We start from the raw sequence: 21,313 nt of genomic DNA, 5'->3' as shown, positions 1-21,313 counted from the left end.
TCGTGCAGAACAGGGAAAGTTCTGATCCTAACGCCTGGACCTTCTGTGAGCCACTGGGAAGCCACTCTGTGACTCCAGCACATTCAGTCTCAGGCAGATACAAAGGCCTCCCAGTCTCACAGGAAGAAGACAGACACTTCCCCTTTTGATGGAAGGAGTGTCAGAAAATCTGTGGGCATATTTCTAAATGACCTCAATTACCACAAGGCAGAGAGTGGTTAACACTACACTGGAAAAAGTGCAAAGGATTCTGGGACCTTTCTCTAAGCCAGGGACTTGTAGGGGTAGTCAGGGAAGACTTCCTGGTGGCAGAGGCAGAACAAAACTCACAAACAGGGAATGCTAGGGCGAGACTCCAAACATCAAATACCATCCCCAGTAATCGTTTTGTTTCCCAAAATGAAATTTCATTATCTTCACTTAACTGCAAATGTAATATACACTCAGGACCACATCCCAAGAAAATAATAAGGTTAAATACCAAGGAGCAAAAAGAATTTTTAAAATATCCATAATCTTACCCACCCAAGCCCTCCTAGCTTTGTGCTAAATATTTTCCAGACTGATTTTGATCAAAGACACAGAGACTTACTATCTGGTGCCAGAGGAAACTGGTGGCTCATGAACCTCTTTCCTTATCAAGAGATGCATTTATCCCTGCAGCCCCACTTTAAATGGCTGGATCATCATTCATACAGCTGAGGCCCCTCTCCTGGACACTTAAGGCTGGGTCTCAGTACTCCCCCTGCCTTCTGTCACAGCATTGGGCACCTAGTGCAGTGACCTCTTTGCACCCTGACTTCATTATGTACAGAGGGACAAGTTCCAGAGGTAGGATCGCTGGGTCAGAGGGTACATGGCTGTTCAAAGAGAATTTTTGGTGGTGGGGATTTTTTACAGTGCTGGGGATTCATGTTTAAAGATTTGCCAAGTTGCCTTCCAGAACATAGCACCACCTTTGAGTTTTACAAAAGCCAGTTTCCTGATGGGAGGAAAACAGTTTATTTTTTAAATAAACTGAACATTGAGGGCAAAGAAGGAGAGTCAGTGAGGTGCTGGACCTGGTTTCCCTCCCAGTGATTTTGAGTGAGCCTTGGTTTCCTCGTCGGCAGCACCCAGCTTTCCTCGTGGAGTTCTTAGACTGGCTGGGGAGGCAGAAGCTCTGGTGACTGGGGTCTTGTGTGGGGAGGCGAGGCAGGTGACACTCAGGACCAGCCCGTCCTTCCTTCTAACCCAAGCAACAATAAATAGCAGGCTGCTAAGTGTGACCGTGACCCCAACACTTCAGCAGTGTCGCAAGCAGGTTCCCGTCCCTGGGCCTCCCTTTCCGGCTCCCAGGAGCCCGCCCTCCCTCAGGAACCACCCCTGACCCTCTGGCCTTGGCTACTTAAGAGAGCAAGGCCCGTCCACCGTGCCACAGTCCCGGCCTACTCTGCTGAGAATCCAGGATGGGGGCCTTGGCCAGGGCCCTGCTGTCCACCCTGCTGGGGTTCCTGCTCACGCCCACCCCAGGGGCTCTGGGCGCCAACCCTGGCCTGGTGGCCAGGATCACTGACAAAGGCCTGGACTACGGTAAGAGGTTGCGTGTTGGCGGGACTCTGCACCCAACGCCAGATTGCTCTGGGCCCAGCAGAGGCCCAGACAAGTCACTGTCCCTGGGGTGGTACCACCTTCCCGGAGGTCAGGCAGCCCTGGCTGGGATTCTGGCCTGGTCACCCACCGGCTGTGTGACTTGGGCACATTACTTATGTTAGCTGACTTCCCACCCAGAGATGGGGACCAAGATTTGTCAGAATGGCAGGCACCTGTGGAGACAGGTGGAGACTGGAGGGGTTGCGGGTGCTCCGTGGGGAACTGGGTTGTGTCCCATGGCCTATTTTATACTTAGCAATACCTTTAAGATCAGTGCCTATTAAGGTCCTTTACGTGCAGTATTTCCTGACTTTAAAGAAGGGATAAAAGTAAGACTGTTGTTTTAAAATTTGCTAAACAAAGCACATTTGTGAAGCCTAAGTTGCATTATATGTCCGAAGGAGGTAAGGACATTCCCTTGGTCGGGTGGGGGTTTGGGGGTCCCAGGCTGGCTAGGGGCAAAAAGGAAAATCAGGGACGGATTCCAGGAGGAGGTGAGGTAGAAAAGAGGGGGATTTACCCAGGGACAAAGTGTAGCCCTCCAGGCAGAGGGACTGTGCGAGTCAGCTCTTCATCGCTGTGACCAAAAGACCTGACCAGAACAACGAAGAGGAGGAGACGTTTATCTGGGGCTCACAGGTTCAGTCCATGGTCGGCTGACGCCATTGCTCTGGGCCCTGGGTGAGGCATAGCATCATGGCGGAGGGTGTGGTGGAGGAAAGTGGCTCCACTCATGGTGGCCAGAAGCAGAGAGATCTGGGCTCCAGGGACAAAATAGAAACCCAAAGGCATGCCCCCAGTGACCTGCCTCTCCCAGCCCCGCCCTGCCCGCAGTGACGGCCCAGTGGGTCCTTTCCGGTTCTTCACTGATCAGGTTATAGCTCTCCTGGTCTAAACCGGTCACCCCTGAACCTTGCTCCTAACATGAGCCCTTTGAGGGACACCTCATATCCCAACCACAGCAGGGACCCCCGCACATGCATTTGCCAGGAAGAAGAGAGCAAGCCTGCAGAGAGGGCAGACGAGGCCTCCCTCCGGTCACCTGTGTGCACAGGCGCTGCGGGGACAGAACAGACAGCGGGGCCTACTCACCGCTGTGTGTATGGAGACCCTGACGAGGGGGGTCTGTCTTTTGTTCCCTTCCACCGTGCAGACGTACCACGTTTATGTGACCGGTCCTCTAAAGTTGGGCATGTTGGTTCTTGCCATACTTTTAATAATGTAAGCCCTACTTGGCTGTCGTGGGCATTTACTGAGCCCCCGCTGCATTCCCGGCCCCCGCTGTGGGTGCTTGTTGTCCCCCCGGTTGCCGTTTTGATTTGCATTTATAACACCCTTTGGTCCTTCCCTGCCCCAGAGAGATCACTGCTCTTTTCTTTGGAGGGGGGTGCTGGGGATCGAACCCAGGGCCTTGTGCTTATAAGGCAAGCACTCTACCGACTGAGCTATCTCCCCAGCCCCGAGATCAATGCTCTTTGACACATAAAGAAAAGTGAAGCTCGGGGATTCATGAAAAGCCATTTGATTACAAAGATGTGAAAAAGTCAGGACGGTAGCCCTAAGATCTTTCCAGTCTCTTCTACACAGGCTGCATGCCAAGGAGGAGAGAAGAAGATCACCCACCCCTGTGCCCGGTACTCCTTCCCTGAGGGAGATGTTGGCAAAGGCCTTCTGTCTCCTTGTCTGTAAAATGGGCCCAGGTGTAAGAACACAGCGTGGGAGCTAGGACGGCCCTGGGGTCCCCTGCTCCCTGATAGAGGCACTCCATAACCTGGAGCTGGGATTAGTGCTGATAAGGAAGTTGGCCTCTCTCCCCAGGGCAAGTGGGAGCCACTGAAGAGTTCAGAGCAGGGGAGGGAAGCAGATAGACCAAGCTGCTCCTGATTTTTCCCTGTCCACAGCGGCCAGAGAGGGGCTGGTGGTCCTGCAGAGTGAGCTGCGTGAGATCACACTGCCTGACTTCACTGGGGACTTCAAGATCAAGTTTGTGGGCCGTGGTCACTATGAGTTTCACAGGTGGTTCTCCCCTTCTCTGGGGCTCCTGGGTCGCTGGGGAGGCCTGTGGAGAGGGAGGGAGACGGAGTCCCAGATCTGGGCTGGGGAACCTCTTTGGGGCGCACAGCGGATAATTCTTCAGGAAGTTCCAAAGGAGAGGACTGAGGTCCTTCCTTCATCATGCAGCAAATATTAAAGAAAACTGGCTGTGTGACCTGAGCCTCCATTTCCTTATCTGCAAAATGGGTCCCTGCCTCTTCCTCCCTCCGGGTGATAACCCAGGATCCAATAGCCCAGAAGGGAAACTGGACAAACTTTAAGAACAGTAGCCCAATGCCTAGTGCTGCCTTGTGCAGATGGGGGAGTCGGGGAAGGCTTCCCAGGGGAGCTGGCCTTGGAGTGGAGACTTTAGCGGGTCACTAGCATGAGCAGCTCGTGCTTGTAAAGAGGAGTGAAGCGCTTTCGAAGATGGACGATGGAGGGAGCGTGGTCATTCCCCTCCCAGCTCACCACCACTGACGGCTTCTTTCCTTTCTTCCTTTTTAAATCACGTTGTTGATCTCCTATCATGTGCCAGGCAAGGGAAATGGATGTGACCATTCTTCCCCAAGGATGGCCTCTTCCATGCCTCCTCTTACGGTGGCCTCAGCCGGCCTTGAATTTGCTTCTCCCGCCTGGGCGTGTTGAGGGAGTGGGCAGAGGGAAGGAGCTGCAAGCCCAGGACCCCGAGATCCGTGAGGTCTGATCCCACTGTGAGCAATGGCATCTCTTCCTCGGGTTCTACTTCTTCCTCTGTGAAAAGGGAACAAAGCCTGCGTGGGCCCCTGGATGACAGGAGGGTGCTCAGCCTGGTCACGCTGGGGCTCAGTAGACGGGGTGCTTGCCGAAAGCAGAGCTGCTGGTCCCTGGCGAGGCGGGTCCATGCTCAGCACTGACCTCCCTCCGTCTCTCCCTGCAGCCTGGACGTCCGCGCCTGTGAGCTGCGCGGCTCTGCTCTGAAGCCCCTGGCTGACGGGGGCCTGAGTCTGTCCGTCTTCGACTCCTTCATCCAGGTCCAGGGCCGGTGGAAGGTGCGCAAGTCCTTCGTGTAAGTTGGCTCTGTGCCCAGGTCCTCGGGCCCTTGCCTGCGCCTTCATCCCATCCTTCCTGGGTCCAAAGTGTTCCTGGCTCATCGAAGGCCACATGATGCACACAGGGAGCCTGTGCCCAGAAGCTGACAGGGGTTCGAATCCTGGCCCTTGGAGGCATGGCCTCTCCTGTCTGAGTCTATCTCCTAAAGGGGCCAGACCCGCCCCTGTGGGGCCAAGGGAACTCAGTGTTCCCTGTGTGTCTTCCCGGTTGGCTTCCCACAGAAGCAGACCCCAAGGGCAAGACTTCTGGGGTGAGCACTTGATCTGGGGGTGTGTTCTAAGCAAACGTCCACAGGAGAGGGAGAAGGGAGGCCTGGCGGGGAGGGAAGTCAGCCTGTCAGAGTGTGGTGCAATGGGGACGGCCGGGGGACACGCCCCTGAGTTACCCAGCTCACCGCCTTACCCCATCTTCCTCTGCTATTGGCCAAGGGCAGCCTCAGGGCCACTGCCCCTCTGGCACCTTGATGGATCCTCTGACCTCAGAGGAGCTTGGACAGAGGAGTCTGAGCCGGCGAGGGCTCCAGAACGAGCAGACTAGGGCTGGCATCCAGGAGGCTGGAAGTCCAAGGCCAAGGAGGGGGCAGGCCTGGTTTGTCCTGAGGCCTCTCTCCTCGGCTTGCAGATGGTACCTGTTCTCAGTGTCCTCACCTGGTCTTCCTCTGATCTGAAGGCCTGTGTCCCTCCCTGTGTCTTAGTCTCCTCTTATGAGGACGCCAGTCAGACGGGAGTAGAGCCCAACCTAGTGGCCTCCTCAAGGGCCGTTTCTCCAAATACGGTCACATTCCGCAGTACTGGGATTAGGGCTTCAACATGTGGATTTGGGGAGGATGCCGTGGGGGCCATAGCAGAAGGGCAGGCCACTCCCAGCTGGGTGACCTCAAGAATAAGCCTCCATGCCTTTAAACAGTCTGTCTGCAGTTCCCGTCCTCCAGCCCCAGGCGACCCCCGACCTGTCTGCTGTCTGTGGTCTCCCCATTCTGCGTATTTCACACCAGTGGAGTCCTACACCTGGTGACACTTGGTGACATTTCTGGATCCTCTCCCTTGGCATCTTCTGGAGGCTCATCCCCAGCAGAGCCTCCACCAGGCTTTCTTTCCTCTTGATGGATGGCTGCGGGTCCATCGCAGGGGAGGCCCAGCTTGCTAGAGGCAGCCGAGCACGGAGGCCTGCAACTTACTCAGCGGACCTCGGGTTGTCCCTTCATTGCTCTGAAAGTGAGCTTCCCTCATCCATCTAAGTGAAATTGCTGGTCCAAAGAGTATGTGTGTTAGAACTAGGATCCATCCTGCTGCGTGTTTCTGGAAAGTGGTGCCAATGCGCCCTCTGCAGCCTCTGCGTCCCCATGTCTTCACGGCGCTGGGTAGTAAGACTTGGTTTCCTGGACTCGCAGGTGAACACTGGCCTCGTCGCTATGTTCCTTCTACGACCTTTTCAGATGCTTACTTGCCATTGAACTTGCTTCCTCTCTTGGATTATTTAAATTTTCTTTCCAGTTGTTTCGCCCTCTCCTTATTAACTTGTTCTTTGTCTATTAAGGAAATCAGCTCTTTGTCCCACAATGCAACTGTTTTATATTGCATTTTTGTTCACTGAAGCTTTGATTTTCCATGCTGGGAGTTTATCGGTCATTTCCGTTATGGCTCAGGAGACTCAGATCATGCCGGAAGTGTCTGTGTCCATCCCTGACTATGAATATTGGTCCCGGGCTTTCTTCCAGATCTTTTACTGGTTAAGTCCTTTTTGTTTATTATTCATTCTTAAATATGTGCTCAGCTCCACTGATTTGGGGCAAGAATTGAGCTTTCCACTTCCTGTCCAAATGGTGGCAGATCTTGGTCTGGGAACTGACCTTCGTGCCTCTGTCTCCTCCAGGAAACTGCAAGGCTCCTTTGACCTGCATGTCAAGAGCATCACCATTTCTGTCAAGCTCCTGTTGGGCAGCGAGCCCTCAGGGAGGCCCACGGTCACTACCTCCAGCTGCAGCAGCCACATCCATGATGTGGGTGTGGACATATCAGGAGATCTGGAGTAAGTCACCACTGGGACACTGCCAGGTGGACCCCTGGTTGCAGCCCACGCCCCATCCAGCCCCCAGCCTAGCACTGAGAAGCGTAAGCATCCAGGTGGGATACACACACAGCATGCGGGATCATTTAGGGGGTTCCTGTTGCAAAGAACGGATGCAGGTTCAAACCAGGAGTACTGGTATGTCATTTCCACACACACACACAAAATTGTAGGGGTCCTCTGTCAAGCACATGAAATCTGGTTGTTGGCAGATATGAAGGGTCTTGGCTAAAGGAGGGCATAAAAATATACAAGTCCAAGGTCAAGCCATTTCCTCTCTCAGAGTCTCAGTTCCCTTGATTAGAAAATTGTGCATTCCTGAGACCACCCCCGACCCCGCCACCACCATCCACTGAACTTGATCCTGGCACAGCATGTGGCTGAGAAGATGCAGGGAGCCAGGATGGGTGTGCCAGGACTCTGGGGCACAGCAAGGCACTGGATGGGCTGGGCCTGGCTCCCCTGCCCCTGCTGCCAGGCAGCCAACTGTGCACTGTGTCCCCTGCCAGGTGGCTACTGAACCTCTTCCACAACCAGATCGAGTCCAAGTTTCGAAGAGAGTTGGAGACCAAGGTAAGCAGGTCAAGGCCACCAGCCGCCTGCGGAGCCAGGCAAGAGCCAGTGGGTGTCCTCACGGGCTTCTGGCCCAACTTGGGGTCCTGGGGCTGGTTTGGACATGCATGGGCCCATGGCCCAGAGATGACAAATGACTCCCCCTGTCCCAGAGCTAATATGTGGTAGAGCTGGGGACAACACTCAGGTCTCTGAATTCCAAGTCCATTTGGTTAGGCAGAAAATGGTTAGATGCTTGGCCAAGGGTGAAATGGAGAGCTGGGGAGCAGACTCCAGCCGCTCCCCCTGCTTGGCCTTGCTCACTGCCCCACACTGCCTTCCATTCCCCAGAGTCAAGAAGGAAGTCAACACTCAGTGCCTGAGGAGACCAGGCAGGTCACTTCAGAGAGCACTTGAGCGAGGTAGAAAATGGACTAGCTCTTGAGCACTTCTCCTGGATGAAGGAGCAGTGACCTGTTAAAAAAATTATGATTTTTTACCCATTAAAAAAATTACGTGAGTGGGGTACGATGGTGCACACTTGTAATCCCAACTGCTTTGGAGGCTGAGGTAGAAGGATCATGAGTTCAAGGCCAATCAGGGCAACTTAGAGAGATCCTGTCTCAAAATAAAATTTAGAAAAGGCTGGGGATATACTCCAGTCGAAAGCACCCTTGGGTTCAATGGGTTCAATCCTAATACTGGGGGGGGGGGGGGGGAAGTGAACTCTTCAGATTTTGTAATCTTTGGCTAAAAATAAAGATTTCATTAATTTTCAGTCCCTCCAAACACTCTTGCACCTCAAAATCCCATTTCTGACATACTGCACACCAGAGTTGTGCTTATAACACAGATTACAGAAGGAGAAAGCTATGAAGGAAGAAAGGGAAACACACACACACACACACACACACACACACACACACACACACGCGCTGCTGCAAGTCCAACCTCTGCTGGCATTGAGCAGCCCCTAGTGGTTGAATCAGGAATGGCAGGCGGACCCCACATGGTGTAACAAGCTGCAACATTTCTTTTCTAGTTCTGGGGTCCTGGGGTCTAAGTGAACTTGAGAAATATGCCAACCTCCTACTCAGGCACCTGTTGCCATATTGCTGACTTCCACTCCCCAGTTGATGATGGTGAGAATGACGATTAGAAATAATGTTATATAACAATAGTAATGTGTTACAATTAATTATGTTATCACAATAATAAGTAATATAATAATTATTTTTATAAATTAACACAAGGAATGCAAAATATGCTATTGCATAACTATTCTTATTTATAAAAGCCTGTGTTTTGACCAGGAATAATAAACTAAACACTTGACACATGTAACTCCCTGGATCTTGACCTCAAATTTTTTTTTTTTTTTTTTTTTTTTTTTTTTTTTGCAGTACTAGGGATGAACCCAGGTTGCTTTACCACTGAGCTATATTACCAGCCCCTTTTTTATTTTTAATTTTGAGACAAGGTCTTGCTAAATTGCTGAGGCTGGCCTCAAACTTGCAATCTTCCTTCCTCAGCTTCCTGAGTCCCTGGGATCAGAGGCAGGCAACATGAAGCCCCGTCTTGACCTCAACTTTTGAAGGCAGTACCACTTTACACATTTGACAGAGGAGGCTCTGAAAAGTGGAGTCACTTGCCGGGTGACACCTGGCTGCTGAGAAGCTAGGCTAGGATCCCTCCAGGATGTGGGGCCCCCTATGCCAAAGACCTTGAAAGGGCTGAGGTTTGGGAAAGTCGGGGCTCTCCCTGGACCCTGATCCTGTGGGTCTTTAGAAAGCTCCTTCTCCCAGGGCCGTTCTCTCAGGAGCCTGGTTCAGGACTGTGCTGATTCCTCCCTCAGGGTGGGGCGTGGTTTCTGAACCAGCAGAGGTAAGAACAGGAAATCTCTGGGTGATGCAGACTCACTTTCTCTCTTAGGACCCTGCGGGTAAAGACCCAAAGGCAAAGGGAATTCTTCAAAGGCCATGCAACCAGTGAGGACTAAGCAGGATTTGAACCTGAGCTTGTTCGAGGCTACAACCTCAACTAACCCCCTTCTACCTCCCCAGGAGACCCTACTGTGCACATGGGACAGAGGCCCCCTATGCCTCCCATCCTCCATCCTTCAGGTCCCTGAAGAAGGGGGACATCCAGGCTCAGGGCTTTGGGGGTGGTTTGATGAAAGGCTGTCTGAAAGAAAACTGGAAGGGAAGCGTCCCAGCTGAGATCCGGTGCCCCAGCAGCCCTGCAGGAACCCTCCCCACCACCCCTTTCTTTGCTTTTTGGCAGCTCCTCCCTGGTAACCTCCTTCCCCAGGAATGGGGGCAGCTGCAAAGGGAAGTCAGGATATAACCTCATACCGGGCTTGGTGGCTCACGCCTGTAATCCCAGCAACTCTGGAGGCTGAGGCAGGAGGTTCAAAAGTTTGAGGCCATCCTCAGCAACTTAGCAAGACGCTGCCTCAAAATAAAAAATAAGTAAATAAATAAATAAAGGGCTGTGGATATAACTCAGTTGGTAGAGTGCTTGCCTCACATGCACAAGGCCCTGGGTTCAATCCCCAGTACCACAAAAAAAAAATAATAATAAATAAATAAATAATAAAAAGGGCTGGGGATGTCACTCAGTGGTTTAAGTGTCTCTGGGTTCAGTCCCTAATACAAAAATTTAAAAAGAAAACCTGCATTTACCTCAATACCTATACATTTATGTGCAGGGCCCTTTCTAGTTACTCTCTAAATTCTGAGTTCTCAGAGGCCAGGGCCTCCCAGAAGAAATGGCCTCAATAACGGAGTTTCAGGCGGCATCTCCAGCCAGTGCCTTCACGTGGCTCAGATGTCCTGCCTTGGCACAGGCTTCCAGAAGTCTGGCTGGACCCCGCTGGAGTCCACAAGGGCCTGCATGTTTTTGTGTCTCTCATGTTTCCTCAGTGCCTGGCGCACGACACGCACTTTTTAAATATTGGTAGATCGAATGATCGCTGAGCAAACATGTGGAATAATGTTTCTAAAGTGAGGAGAACAGCGTCGGGCCAAAGCCGGGAAACTCACTTAGGCTTCTTCTTCCCTTTTTTTTTTTTCTTTCTTTTTTTTGTTTTGTTTTGTTTTCAGATTTGTGAAATGGTTGAGGAATCAGTGACCTCTGACCTACAGCCTTATCTCCAAACCCTGCCAGGTAGGACAGGGACACTATATTTCTGTTCATTTTGACAAAAGCATATATGTACATCATAAAACATTGAATAAGACAGAAGTGTAGAAAGGAACCAAAATCCCCTTTTCTCCCCAACCTACCTTCCAAGAGATAAGCTCTGTTTGGGGTGTATCTTTCCGGATATATTTTTTGCGTGTACAAATATAAATATACCTAAGCATATGAATATGCGTTCTCAAATGTCTCTTTTTGGTTCGTGAATATGTGTGAGTGCATCCTTGTGAATGCACATCTGTTCCTGGACCCAGCACACACTTTGTTCTCCACCCTGTTTCTTTTTCAATTTCTGTCTCTTGGAGAGTCTTCTATGTCAGCACACATAAATTGAAATTATTTTTTTTTAACTTTTTTTGTAGTATTTTCATAGAAAATAAAGTGCCCGGGTTGTAAGCTGGCAGCTTCCAGAATTTTCACCTGCTGAGCACGCTGGTAGCCAGTTCCCAGATTGAGAAGCAGAGCACAGCTCGCCTTCCGGAGCCCTTCCTGTCCGCCTTCAGTTACTACCCAGCCTGCAAGGGCAACCACTCCCCCAGCTTCCGCCTGCAAAGAGTAGTTCTGCACTCAGGGCATGACTGGAATCATACCATGTTTTGAGTCTTTCCCAAATACCCAAAGGATTTCTTTGTTCATCTTTTTAAAATGCGAGGTCAGACCACAAGGCTGTGTATGGTGTAGCTAGTTCATTCTCCGCACTTGATCACACCACTGGGAGACCGTCCTTCATTCATTCATCCACTCTGATGTGCCAGCCATGGGCGAGCTTCTGTTTCAGACGAATGTTCCAGTACAGTTGGCTGCATGTCTTTGCGTATATGCCTAGGAGTGAAATTGCAGGCCAATGTGACGTCGTGGGTAGGGTTCAGCATTATGAGATCCTGCCAAAGAATTTTCCGGACTTTTCCATTTTTCATTGTTTTAATAGCTGTGTAGTAGTCCATTCTGTGGAGTTTCCCTGATTTAACAATCCCAGCTAATAGGCATCGGGGGTTCTTCCATCCATTGCTAGTGCCAGCAGGGCTTCAGAGGCACCTAGGACGTGCCTCTCTGCCCCACATGGAGGTGTATCTGCAAAATAATCAGCTACATGCAGAGTCCCCAGATCCCAGGTGCCTGTGTGAAGCTTGGAGCAGGACAGTCCCAGCAAAGCATCTCTGTTCTCCAGTGCTGTGGCCCCATGTCCCCATGCAGTACTTGTTGACACCCTCTTTCCTGAGGCCCAGGAAGGCACAGTGACCGTTGCATGGGACAGGGAACATTGGTTCACTCAGGGCCTTGGCGGGGAGTGTCTGGCCTCTGGACATGCCCACCTTCCTGGTTACGTGGCCCAGCATGAAGCTTCAGCTGCCCGGTTGAGCTCCTCTTGGGGTGTCCCTGGAAACTACCTCGGCCCTACACTGAGCCTAACCCCCTCTCCATGGCTTATCCACCAGTGAGACAAGACCCACGTGGTCTCCTCCTTCAAGAAGGGGTTGTGTGCCCCAAGCCGGGTGGAGCGCAGGGTCTGGAGAGCGTCACAGGGCGTGTGAGCCGGCCAGAGCCCTCGCCCTTTCCCATCAGTCACAGGCCACACTGGCCCTAAGGCTGCCCCTCTCTGTCCACAGTCATAGCAGAGATTGACAGCGTGGCAGGTGTCGACTACAGTTTAATGGAGGCCCCTCGGGCAACCGCCCAGATGCTGGATGTGATGTTTAAGGTGAGGACCTTGGAGCAGGGCCTGGGGTGAGTCGGGGGGTGAAGTGCGCCCTCAGGATGGGCCCGCTCCTGGCTGCCTCCCTCCCAGCTTCAGCTGTCTCGCCTCCCTGGTGCCCGCTGTGGGAGGGAGGGCAACATGGAGAACGGGCTGTTCCCAGGGCCGGGCGGCTCCCGCGTCTCACCATCCTTAGGTCCTGAATGTCCTGTCTTCCTCCTCCCCCTCCTTTCCCTTCCCGCCCTGCAGAAGAGGCGGGTCGGAGCCCCCAGGTGGGACAGAGGGCAGCCCCGTACATCCCATCCTGTGGGTTCATAAACCAAAGCTTCGGGGAGACACCACACTTGGCCCAGAGGAAAGGTCTTAGTGGTGGGGTGTCGGGCATTGTCTTGGGCTGGTGGCTCTCTGGCTCCCGCGTCCAGTGCTCCTACGTCCCTGGGCTTTGAGAAGTCCAGTTGGAACCTCTCTCTCTGTCTCCCCAGGGTGAAATATTCCATCTTAATCACCGCTCCCCAGTGGCCTGTCTTGCCCCTGCCCTGAGTCTTCCTGAGGACCACGACCGGATGGTCTACTTCGCCATCTCTGACTACGTCTTCAACACCGCCAGCCTGGTGTACCACCAAGCAGGGTACCTGAACTTCTCCGTCACAGATGACATGGTGAGGACCGAGGCAGAACAGTGTTCTCCAGTGACAACATAACTTATTTTTCCTTTCCATTCCAATTTACATCAGTAAAATGGTAAGTTATATAACTAAAAAATCAAGGCCAGAAAAAATGTAAGTTAGCCCAAGTTCCCTTTATTACTTTGGCTGCCAGGAAGCTCCAATTCAAAGTTCTTTCTCCCTTATAACAACTATAGAAGGTTTTGCAGTCTATATACTGCTTTTCTCCTCGTCTAGAGCTTTTATTCTAATTTATAATTTTTCTCATCTTGATGATGCATGGAGGTTTATTAAAACATGTTAGTGAATGAACCAAAATAATAGATACCCTAATAAAAGCATAAGGTTACATAGAAAATGAAATAAGACCAACTGAGACATAAAGCACAATTAGGAAGACACTGGCCCCATTAATTGTTTTTTTTTTTTTTAAATCACAAATTTGTCTAGGAGCTTCCTTGTAGCCAAAGTGAAAAGGGTACATGATTTAGTGATCCATTCAAAGTCTTCCTAACACCTCTAAAACAACTGTCTTCAATGGGGCTTTGCATAAGGGAGACTGACTTTTATAGTGAATCATGTATTTCTCTGGGTTCAAAAGATTGTTTCTTGCAGCACTTTATAAAAGTGGAGCTCTCCTGGATATCAGGTGATGAGCAAATCACAGCATGCTCCAACTTGGATGATCCAGTTTACCCTGGAGTGCGCTGGGGACCATCTGATGAATGGATGGGGTGGCTTAGTCCTCAGGATGATTCCCCACAGCCTAGGATCTCTGTGATCACGTCTCGTTCACCCCTCCCCATGGTTTCCTGGAGCACCTGCTGTGTGCTCTGCCCTCCCAGTGGCCCAGAGGTGGGGATTGCTATAATGCCCAGTTTACAGAAGAAGTCAAAGCTCCCCAAAAGTTCTTTGTGTCTCTCTGCTGCAGAGTCCACCCGACTCTACCATCCGACTGACCACCAAGTCCTTCCGAGCCTTCGCCCCCCGGGTAAGGCTCCTTTGACCCTCCGTGGGTACATGCTGAGCTCACTAGACTTCCAAGGCTTCTCTTTAAAACCTCTACCTCCCTCTCAGCTTGACTGAGATTCAGAAGACTGGGGACTGCAGGCATCAGGGCTTCTTTCAGAGCCCAAGTGACCGGCCTGAGCCCCACGTCTCATGGGGCCATGCAAGTCATCTGGTGTTACCTAAGAACCCAAGGAATGCTGGTGTGTTCTACCAAGGGTTCCCTAATTAGCAACATCTAGCCATCGCAGAGGGCTTGCTTGGGTGCAAGGATGTTCAAGTGCTTTAAAAATTATTTTTTGAATGAGAAATGAATTCTCATGATTCAACCTTCAAGAGATGGTATAGAACGAAAAGTCTCCCAACCACACAGGTGTCCCCTGCTCCCAGTCCTCAACTCGAGTTTACCAAGAGGGTCAGAGTGTGTGTATCTTTCTTCGCTATTCTACGTATAAATAGAAAATGTGTGTGTCTGTTTCCCCACTGTTTTCACACGGATGGAGGCATAGCATACCCTTCAGTACCATCCTCAGCTTTACGTGGCGCTCTCTGTCCTGCAGACCTATTTTCTTCTCTTGACATAATCTCCTAATTCTGCCCCCAGATAGGCAGGCTGTACCCCAACTTGAACTTGGAGCTCCGGGGAGCAGTGGTTCAGGCCCCACTCCTGAACTTCAGCCCCGGGAAACTCTCCTTGGCCCTCCAGCTGGAGATCGAGGCCTTGGTGCTCCTGCCTAACTCCGTCAAGGAGCCCGTCTTCCGGCTCAGTGTGGTAAGGTTCCGAGTCTTTGCAGATGCCGTTCCCGCCTTCCGAACGCTCTTCTCCCCATTCACCATCTGGCCGATTCCTTCAGTCTCAGGGAACTCTTACTTCCCCAGAGAGGCCTTTCCTGTTGGCTCTGAACCCACTCTATCTTACATTTTGACACTTTTTCTTGTAGCACCCCATTATTTTTCTTCAGTGCTCATTATCAAGGTATTTATGTGTCTATTTGCAGACATATTTGTTTAAGGTTGGTATCTCCCTCTGAGCAGGAAGGCTTGGGAGCCTTTCTCCTGTTTGCTCTGTAGCTGTAGCTGACACCTAAAGACTACATTTCCCAGGGGCCCTTGCACTCTGACCTCAAGCTACATCAGCCAATGGGAGACAAGATCAGGATATGGAGGGCGTGAGAAAGGATCAAACCAGAGTTTATTTTTCCTCTTTCTTTGCCTTGGGCAAAAATTGGCGGGCTGGGGAGATAGCTCAGTTGGTAAAGTGCTTGCCTTACAAGCACAGGACTGTGGGTTCGATTCCCCAGCACCGCAAAAAAATAAATAAATAAAAAAAAATAAAAAATTGGCAGGGACTACCCTCCTGGGTGGTGGCTCTCATAATTCCAGTTCCACCCTCTCTTCCTCTGGTCTGGGGTGGAGGCAGCCTCCTGGCTCTGCTGATCTCTGAGCCGCCTCAACAACTCATTTCTGGCTTCTTGCCGTTCCATCACTTAGATAACCAATGCTTTGCATTAAATTGCCTCCACATTAAATATTGAGAGTGTTTTTTTTTTTTTTTTTTTTTCTTTCTTGATGGACCCTGTCTAATAGAGAAGGGGTTCTGAGTCCTTTTGGGGCCCCTGCTCACCAGATGGAGAACTTGGTTCTCTTGTTTCAGGTTTGAAACTCAACAAGTCAGGTCTCTGGAAGAGGGTAATTCATCTTGAAGGGTTATCTGCAACTTGAGAGTGTTGTTATTGCTATGAAAATTGTTCTTGTTGTTCATATATTCCAAGATCAAATATAATTTATTATTATTATGACTAGAGCTGAATCTTAGCCGGGACATAGCTAGCAATGATCCTTTTTAGAGCTCTCCAGGGATAAATACTCTACGCCGTCTCTTGGTAGTCTGTTCAAAGTTTAACTGCTGCCACAGTCAGCAATTTTAAGTAAAAACATTTGAGTCCAAGTCCAAACATTTATTGAGCACCTACCATGAGCCCCTGGGGTCTACAGCCTATGGGCAAGATTCCTGCTTGAACCCACTGAGCCGGTTGTTGAGAACAACTACTGACTCTGGTCATTGTTTTCCGTGGATTGACAAAGGCCATCATTTAAACCTGTTTTCTCCCACTGGCTTTTCCAGGCCACTAATGTATCCGCCACGTTGGCCTTCAACACCAGCAAGATCACTGGGTTCCTGAACCCAGGAAAGTAAGTCAGCCTCCTCCTGCCCACACGGGATGCTCAGCCGGGCTCCCCCGACTCGGTCGCTGCTTTTCTGTGGCTGGTGGATGTGGGTGGTGTGGTTCTCCTGTCAATGTTGGGGTTCACCATTTGGGAAGGAAATTTAAATTTTATCCCAATTGGCCTAATTCTCTTGCCCTGCTGGGCCTGCCCCCATAAATTTCAAATTTCTAAATAATTTGCTGATCATTTTTTTTCTTAATGAATTTTAGACACCAGCTATAATATTAATTTCCTGAAGTGATCAAGATTGAGCTCTTCACTCTACCCCACCTCCCTTCTGTCTTCCCAATATTGTGTCATAGTTTTTAGATACTTAATTGTCTTTTCACCCCCACCCTCAGCCAATGCCTCCTCTTTTCTGGGACCCCCATATTGCTTAGGGTTCCCATGGGTGCAATGCCCATGTCTATGAATCTTCTCTGATTCTTTCTAGGGTTCAAGTGGAACTAAAAGAATCCAAAGTTGGAGTATTCAATGTAAGTTATTGGTGTTTTTATTTCTGACATGGTTAGGATGCTAAGCAATTTCTGTGGCACCTTTAATAGGAAATAGAAAAAGAGAAGAGCAGATCTCTGCCCTAGGGAACTATAGAACTTCTCAAAATCCAAGAGTTAGGAACAAGAACGGTTATATCCCAAAATAAGATAATAAATAATTAAGTTATCTATTGGACATTATTATTTTAATTGCAAGGGAAAAAAAAGCCAACTCAAACCTGTCTTAGGCACAGAGGAAGACTCCATAGGGTCTTATTACTAAAAAACAAATAGCAACATTAACCATGAAAACCCAAGGCAGGAGGTTTCAGGCATAGATGGATCCAGGTGCTCAAAGTAGCGACCACTTCATTCCTGCTGTCCTTCCCCCACTTTCCCTAAGCACTTACGAAGTGGAAGCAAACAGATTGTGGGGAGGGATGTTGCTCCCAGGGTCCCAAGGATGACTCCTTTCAGAGAATTAGGGATGAGCTCATGATACACTGGCGTTGTACATGCACACAGCATGTTAAAATGTCCCGTAAAGTGAAGCAGCCACATGTTAAGACACAGAGTCATCCTAATGTGTTCACAAGAGATGTATAAAAAGCAACCAGCATCACCCAGATCAACTTAGGTTCAAATCCTGGCCCTGCTGTCCAGTTTCTAAGTCACTCCATTCTGTGGGTCTCGATTTCCTTATCTGTGAAATGGGGAGATCAATAGGAACCTTGCAGGGTTCTTGTGAAGACTGAATGGGATACATACTTGGTAAGGCTTTGAGCCCCCGCCTGATGTATAGTGGGCGGGTCAAGGTTGCGTATCCTAATTTTCATAGGGAATCCCAGTTTGCATTTGATTTTTTAAAATTACACAAGTAATTCAGGAAGATATTCTCACTTTTTTTAAAAAAATTAAATACTAAAGATAATGGGTGGTGCTCTTCCTAGAGGAAAGCCTGGGCGTACAGCCTCTCAAACCTTTCCTATTTATTTGCTTACATATAAATGTGCATCTCGAAATGGTTATAGCTTGTAAAATAGCAGCAGGATGTAGGCATTTATCTGCAAATGGCGTTTTTCAAGACTTTCGCCCTGTGGGCACCTGGGTAGCTGTGGGGCTATGTACTGGTGGCCACAGGCCTGCGGGGTCATGGGGCACCTCTCCTGTTCTCCACCAGGTGGAGATGTTGGAGGCGCTGCTCAACTACTACATTGGAGAGAAACTCTACCCCAAGGTCAATGGTAAGACTCAAGAGCCATTTTTTTCCAAGTCAAAAGTAGACAGTGCCTTTTGAGGGAAAGAGAGCTGAACTCGGAGTTGGGAACCAGGGCTCCCCTGAGGGCCGTGTGGCCTTGGGAAAGTCACTAGTCTGAGCTTCAGTGGCCTGCGAGATGGGGTGTTGACCTTGACTTCAGTCCCTCCAGGGTCTATGGGGGTTGGGAGCTGGGACAACTCTTTGGTGCTCCTCTTAAGGGAACAGGAGAGACTCAGGAAGTGCCCCTCCCAGCGAAGACCGGGGGCACAGGCAGGCACCTTGAATGCACATTTCCCAGTCAGTCGCCCAAATCCATAGTAAAAATCAATAAAACACAAAGTCCCAACCCCTGGTTCCATGAGATGTTGATTTATTTGGCTGCAACATAAAGCAGGACGGGTGGAGGGCAGAGAGTAGTCACCACTTGCTCTACCTGCTACCCCAAACCTGCTACTTCCTCCAGAGCGCTCCACGACTATCGGCTTAGGTTCCCCTGCCAGCCTTCTGAAGTTCAAACCCCAGTTCTGCCATTTTCTAGCTGAGTGACCTAGGACAAGTTACTTGATCTCTCTGTGCCTCAGTTTCCTTGTGTATGAAATGGAAATGATAATCATATCTACCTCCCAGTCCTTGGTGATCCCTAAGTGGGAATGCTTAGAATTGTGTGTAGAATTTGCAAAGCAGGATTCTTCCATAAAAACAATTGTCTCTAATTGTATCTCTTAACACATTCTTTGAATATTGTCACCACCTGCAGATAAACTGGCTGAAGGCTTCCCGCTCCCTCTGCTAAAGCGTATCCAGCTCCATGACCTTGTTCTTCAGATTCACAAGGTCAGTGGGTTCACGGGGGCTCTAAGGACTTGGGGGTGGAAATCGGTTAGCCCAACAGGTTTGGAGACCATAAGTCAGTGGGTGGGATCCCGCCCAATCCCGCCCAATCCCGCCCAATCCCGCCCAATCCCGCCCAATCCCACCGCCCAATCCCGCCCAATCCCACCCAGCCCTGGAGCTGGGATTGCTGGACGGGCCGCATGCTCCAGGATCTTGCAATGTGCCACGAGGCCATCCAGGTGTCCTTTAGAAGCAGCAGCTCTGTTGGAGCAGGAGGTGTTTGATGAAGCTGGGTTTCCACTTTGAAAATAATGCACATCTTAGACTTGCCAACAGGTCAGGTTCTGAAGGCCTCTGGTAAATTTTAATTATTTCCTTTTTATTTATTTGTCTATTTTGCAGTCCTGGGGATTGAACCCTGGAGCATTTTACTCCTGAGCTACAGCGCCAGCCCTTTTTTTTTTTTTTTTTGCGGTGCTGGGGATTGAACCCAGGGCCTTGTGCTTGCAAGGCAAGCACTCTACCAGCTGAACTGTATCCCCAGCCCCAGCGCCAGCCCTTTTTATTTATTTATTTTTAATTTTGAGACAGGGTCTTGTGAAATTGCCCAGACTGGGCTAGAACTTGCAATCCTCTGCCTCAGGCTTCCGAGTCACTGGGATTACAGGCGTGTGCCACCATGCCCAGCTAATTCCTTCTTAATTCTTAAGTGGAAGAACTGTATTATAAATATGTATTTGGTGTGTTCCCCATTTTACATATAAACCTTTTTTGGGTGGGGGGAGCTGGTGCTGGGGATCCTACTCAGGGCCTGATGCATGTTGGCCAAGTGCTCTGAAACTGAGCCACATCCCCATTCGAACATTTTTTAAAATTTTTCACAAGCCCGTACGTTCTCTTATCACACCCCAGTTTCCTTCTGATGATAAAGAGCTGTGCGTCATCTCACCCCGCAGATGGACCATAATTGATTTAACCAGGAAATAAGCCTGATTTTTCATTATTCTGGCCACTTCCCTGGCCAGGCACCTAATGGTTCATCCGTCCACCCAGATGTCAGGCTATCTCTCTAGAACAGCACCTCCAGGCTCAGATGACTGGACTGGCAGACGTGTGGCCATCATGTCTGCGTTGGCGCCTGGTCCATGGTCAACATCCCCCAAATAATAGCTATTAGAGGACATGAAGGTCAGGGGAGTGGTTGGGACATGGAAACACTGGCCAGCTATTGTATTTGAAAAAGAAATGTCCAGAGTCCTTTGGATCTCAAGATACTTAACACCCAACCACTGTTGAGAGTTCACAAGTGAAATAAGGTCATAGCTGAAAGCAAAGTCAGAGTGATCGTTCACACAGTTGGTCTCAGTTGTAGAATGGGGTGTGGCCCCTTGGGTAGAGGCCAATGCTTGGCACGTGGGGAGTGATTAGATTTATTATTTAGTACCATATTCACTGAAATTCTGAGGTCGCCAGTGTTTGTTTTTCTGGCCACCGAAGGCAGGGCTTGGATCACTGTGGAAAGAACTGAGCTTTGCCTTGAGTTCTGAGTTCCCGCCCCTCCGGGAGATGGAAATTTAAGAGCGAGAGAGTAAATCCCAGCAGCTCACAATTTTGCGTTCTCCACCAAGGAGGAAAAAATTTAGGTGACACGAAGAACATTTATGAGACCTTCCAGGAACACGCAGCTTGGGAAGTGACAGGCAGATCGCTGCTCCGAGAAGTTAGCTGGCAAAAGCCGTGCTTTATGGGGACCTTGGGGAACCAGGCACTCTCGCAATTTATGCAGTGACCTGGTTTCTGGCAGAGCCTGCGCTTCCCAGGCCGGCGCTCTCCCTCTGTGGCAGGTGCATCTTTTTGGAGTAGCGGATGCTGTTTACCATCCCAGGTTGCCTTGCTTCCCTCTAGGACTTCCTGTTCTTGGGTGCCAATGTCCAGTATATGAGAGTTTGAGGACAAGAAGAAAGATGGGTCTCGGAGGCCACAGCTGGACCTGCCAGTCACATTTCCAGATGTGCAGCACATCTCCGGGGATTCCTGAAGGGCTGTTCTCGGCTCTGGGGGTCCTTCCCCCACACTCTTCCTCTTCGCCAGGTGCACCAGACCCTCTCTGGCTCCAGACGACTTTCTCCTCCATTTGGGTCACCCTCCCCCACTGACCTGTGACATCTTTAAGAGCAGACTCTGTATTTTTTACACCCCATCTGATCCCATGTCTAGCAGAACCCTAGCCTTTGTAAGTCCTCAATAAATATTTATTGACGAATCGATGAAGGTGTTCTGGCTAGAATTACTTACTTTATTGCTCGCCCTCTTCTGGCCTCAGGGGTCTTTGGCTGGTCAGTCCCACATGGGCTAGACCTCGACCACACCCTCTTTCTTAGCGGCCATGGCTAGAGGGGCCTCAGTAGGAGAGCAAGGGACTCTGCACAGCACTCGGCACAGGCCCTGGTGCTGATGTCCCTCACTCAGTCCTTGTCCTGTCTTGGTCCAGAGGATCATTCAACATCTGCTCGCCCACTTGCTACTGCAGACAAGGAGCCCACGAGTTTCCCCAGAGCTGAAGCTCAGCCTC

General features: G+C 50.2%; 1 protein-coding gene and 2 non-coding genes across 4 annotated transcripts; 2 read left to right on the top strand and 1 right to left on the bottom strand.

Annotated features, from left to right (window-relative positions):
• Positions 1-1,366: 1,366 nt before the first annotated feature.
• On the top strand, positions 1,367-21,008 carry Lbp (lipopolysaccharide binding protein). 2 transcript variants are annotated; one of them, XM_047541675.1, is made up of 15 exons: positions 1,368-1,572; positions 3,534-3,648; positions 4,586-4,714; positions 6,631-6,786; positions 7,335-7,398; positions 10,482-10,545; positions 12,186-12,277; positions 12,754-12,930; positions 13,868-13,927; positions 14,549-14,716; positions 16,070-16,137; positions 16,607-16,649; positions 17,830-17,893; positions 18,665-18,741; positions 20,647-21,008. In XM_047541675.1, exons 1-15 carry the CDS (start codon positions 1,449-1,451, stop codon positions 20,689-20,691), a joined length of 1,446 nt encoding a protein of 481 aa, XP_047397631.1. In that variant the 5' UTR covers positions 1,368-1,448; the 3' UTR covers positions 20,692-21,008. The 2 variants fall into 2 exon arrangements, with proteins under 2 accessions (XP_047397633.1, XP_047397631.1); XM_047541677.1 differs by lacking the exon at positions 13,868-13,927 and having other exon boundaries at positions 1,367-1,572.
• On the bottom strand, positions 3,014-3,087 carry Trnai-uau (transfer RNA isoleucine (anticodon UAU)). The gene has a single exon. It is a non-coding gene; the product is annotated as a tRNA-Ile (tRNA).
• Trnav-cac (transfer RNA valine (anticodon CAC)) lies at positions 9,870-9,943 on the top strand. Its single transcript has one exon. It is a non-coding gene; the product is annotated as a tRNA-Val (tRNA).
• Positions 21,009-21,313: the final 305 nt, after the last annotated feature.

Source organism: Sciurus carolinensis, chromosome 2 (genome assembly GCF_902686445.1).
Source record: "Sciurus carolinensis chromosome 2, mSciCar1.2, whole genome shotgun sequence".
Lineage (NCBI taxonomy): Eukaryota > Metazoa > Chordata > Mammalia > Rodentia > Sciuridae > Sciurus > Sciurus carolinensis.
Note: the sequence above shows the minus strand (reverse complement) of the source record. Positions and strands in the feature narration are given on the sequence as shown.

What these genes read in the sequence shown, in the direction of transcription:
- Lbp (XM_047541675.1), top strand. Translation starts at nt 1,449, where the DNA reads ATGGGGGCCTTGGCCAGGGCCCTGCTGTCCACCCTGCTGGGGTTCCTG. An exon ending in TCCGAGCCTTCGCCCCCCGG is followed by an intron (nt 13,928 to 14,548) that starts GTAAGGCTCCTT and finishes TTCTGCCCCCAG; the next exon opens with ATAGGCAGGCTGTACCCCAA. An exon ending in GGGTTCCTGAACCCAGGAAA is followed by an intron (nt 16,138 to 16,606) that starts GTAAGTCAGCCT and finishes GATTCTTTCTAG; the next exon opens with GGTTCAAGTGGAACTAAAAG.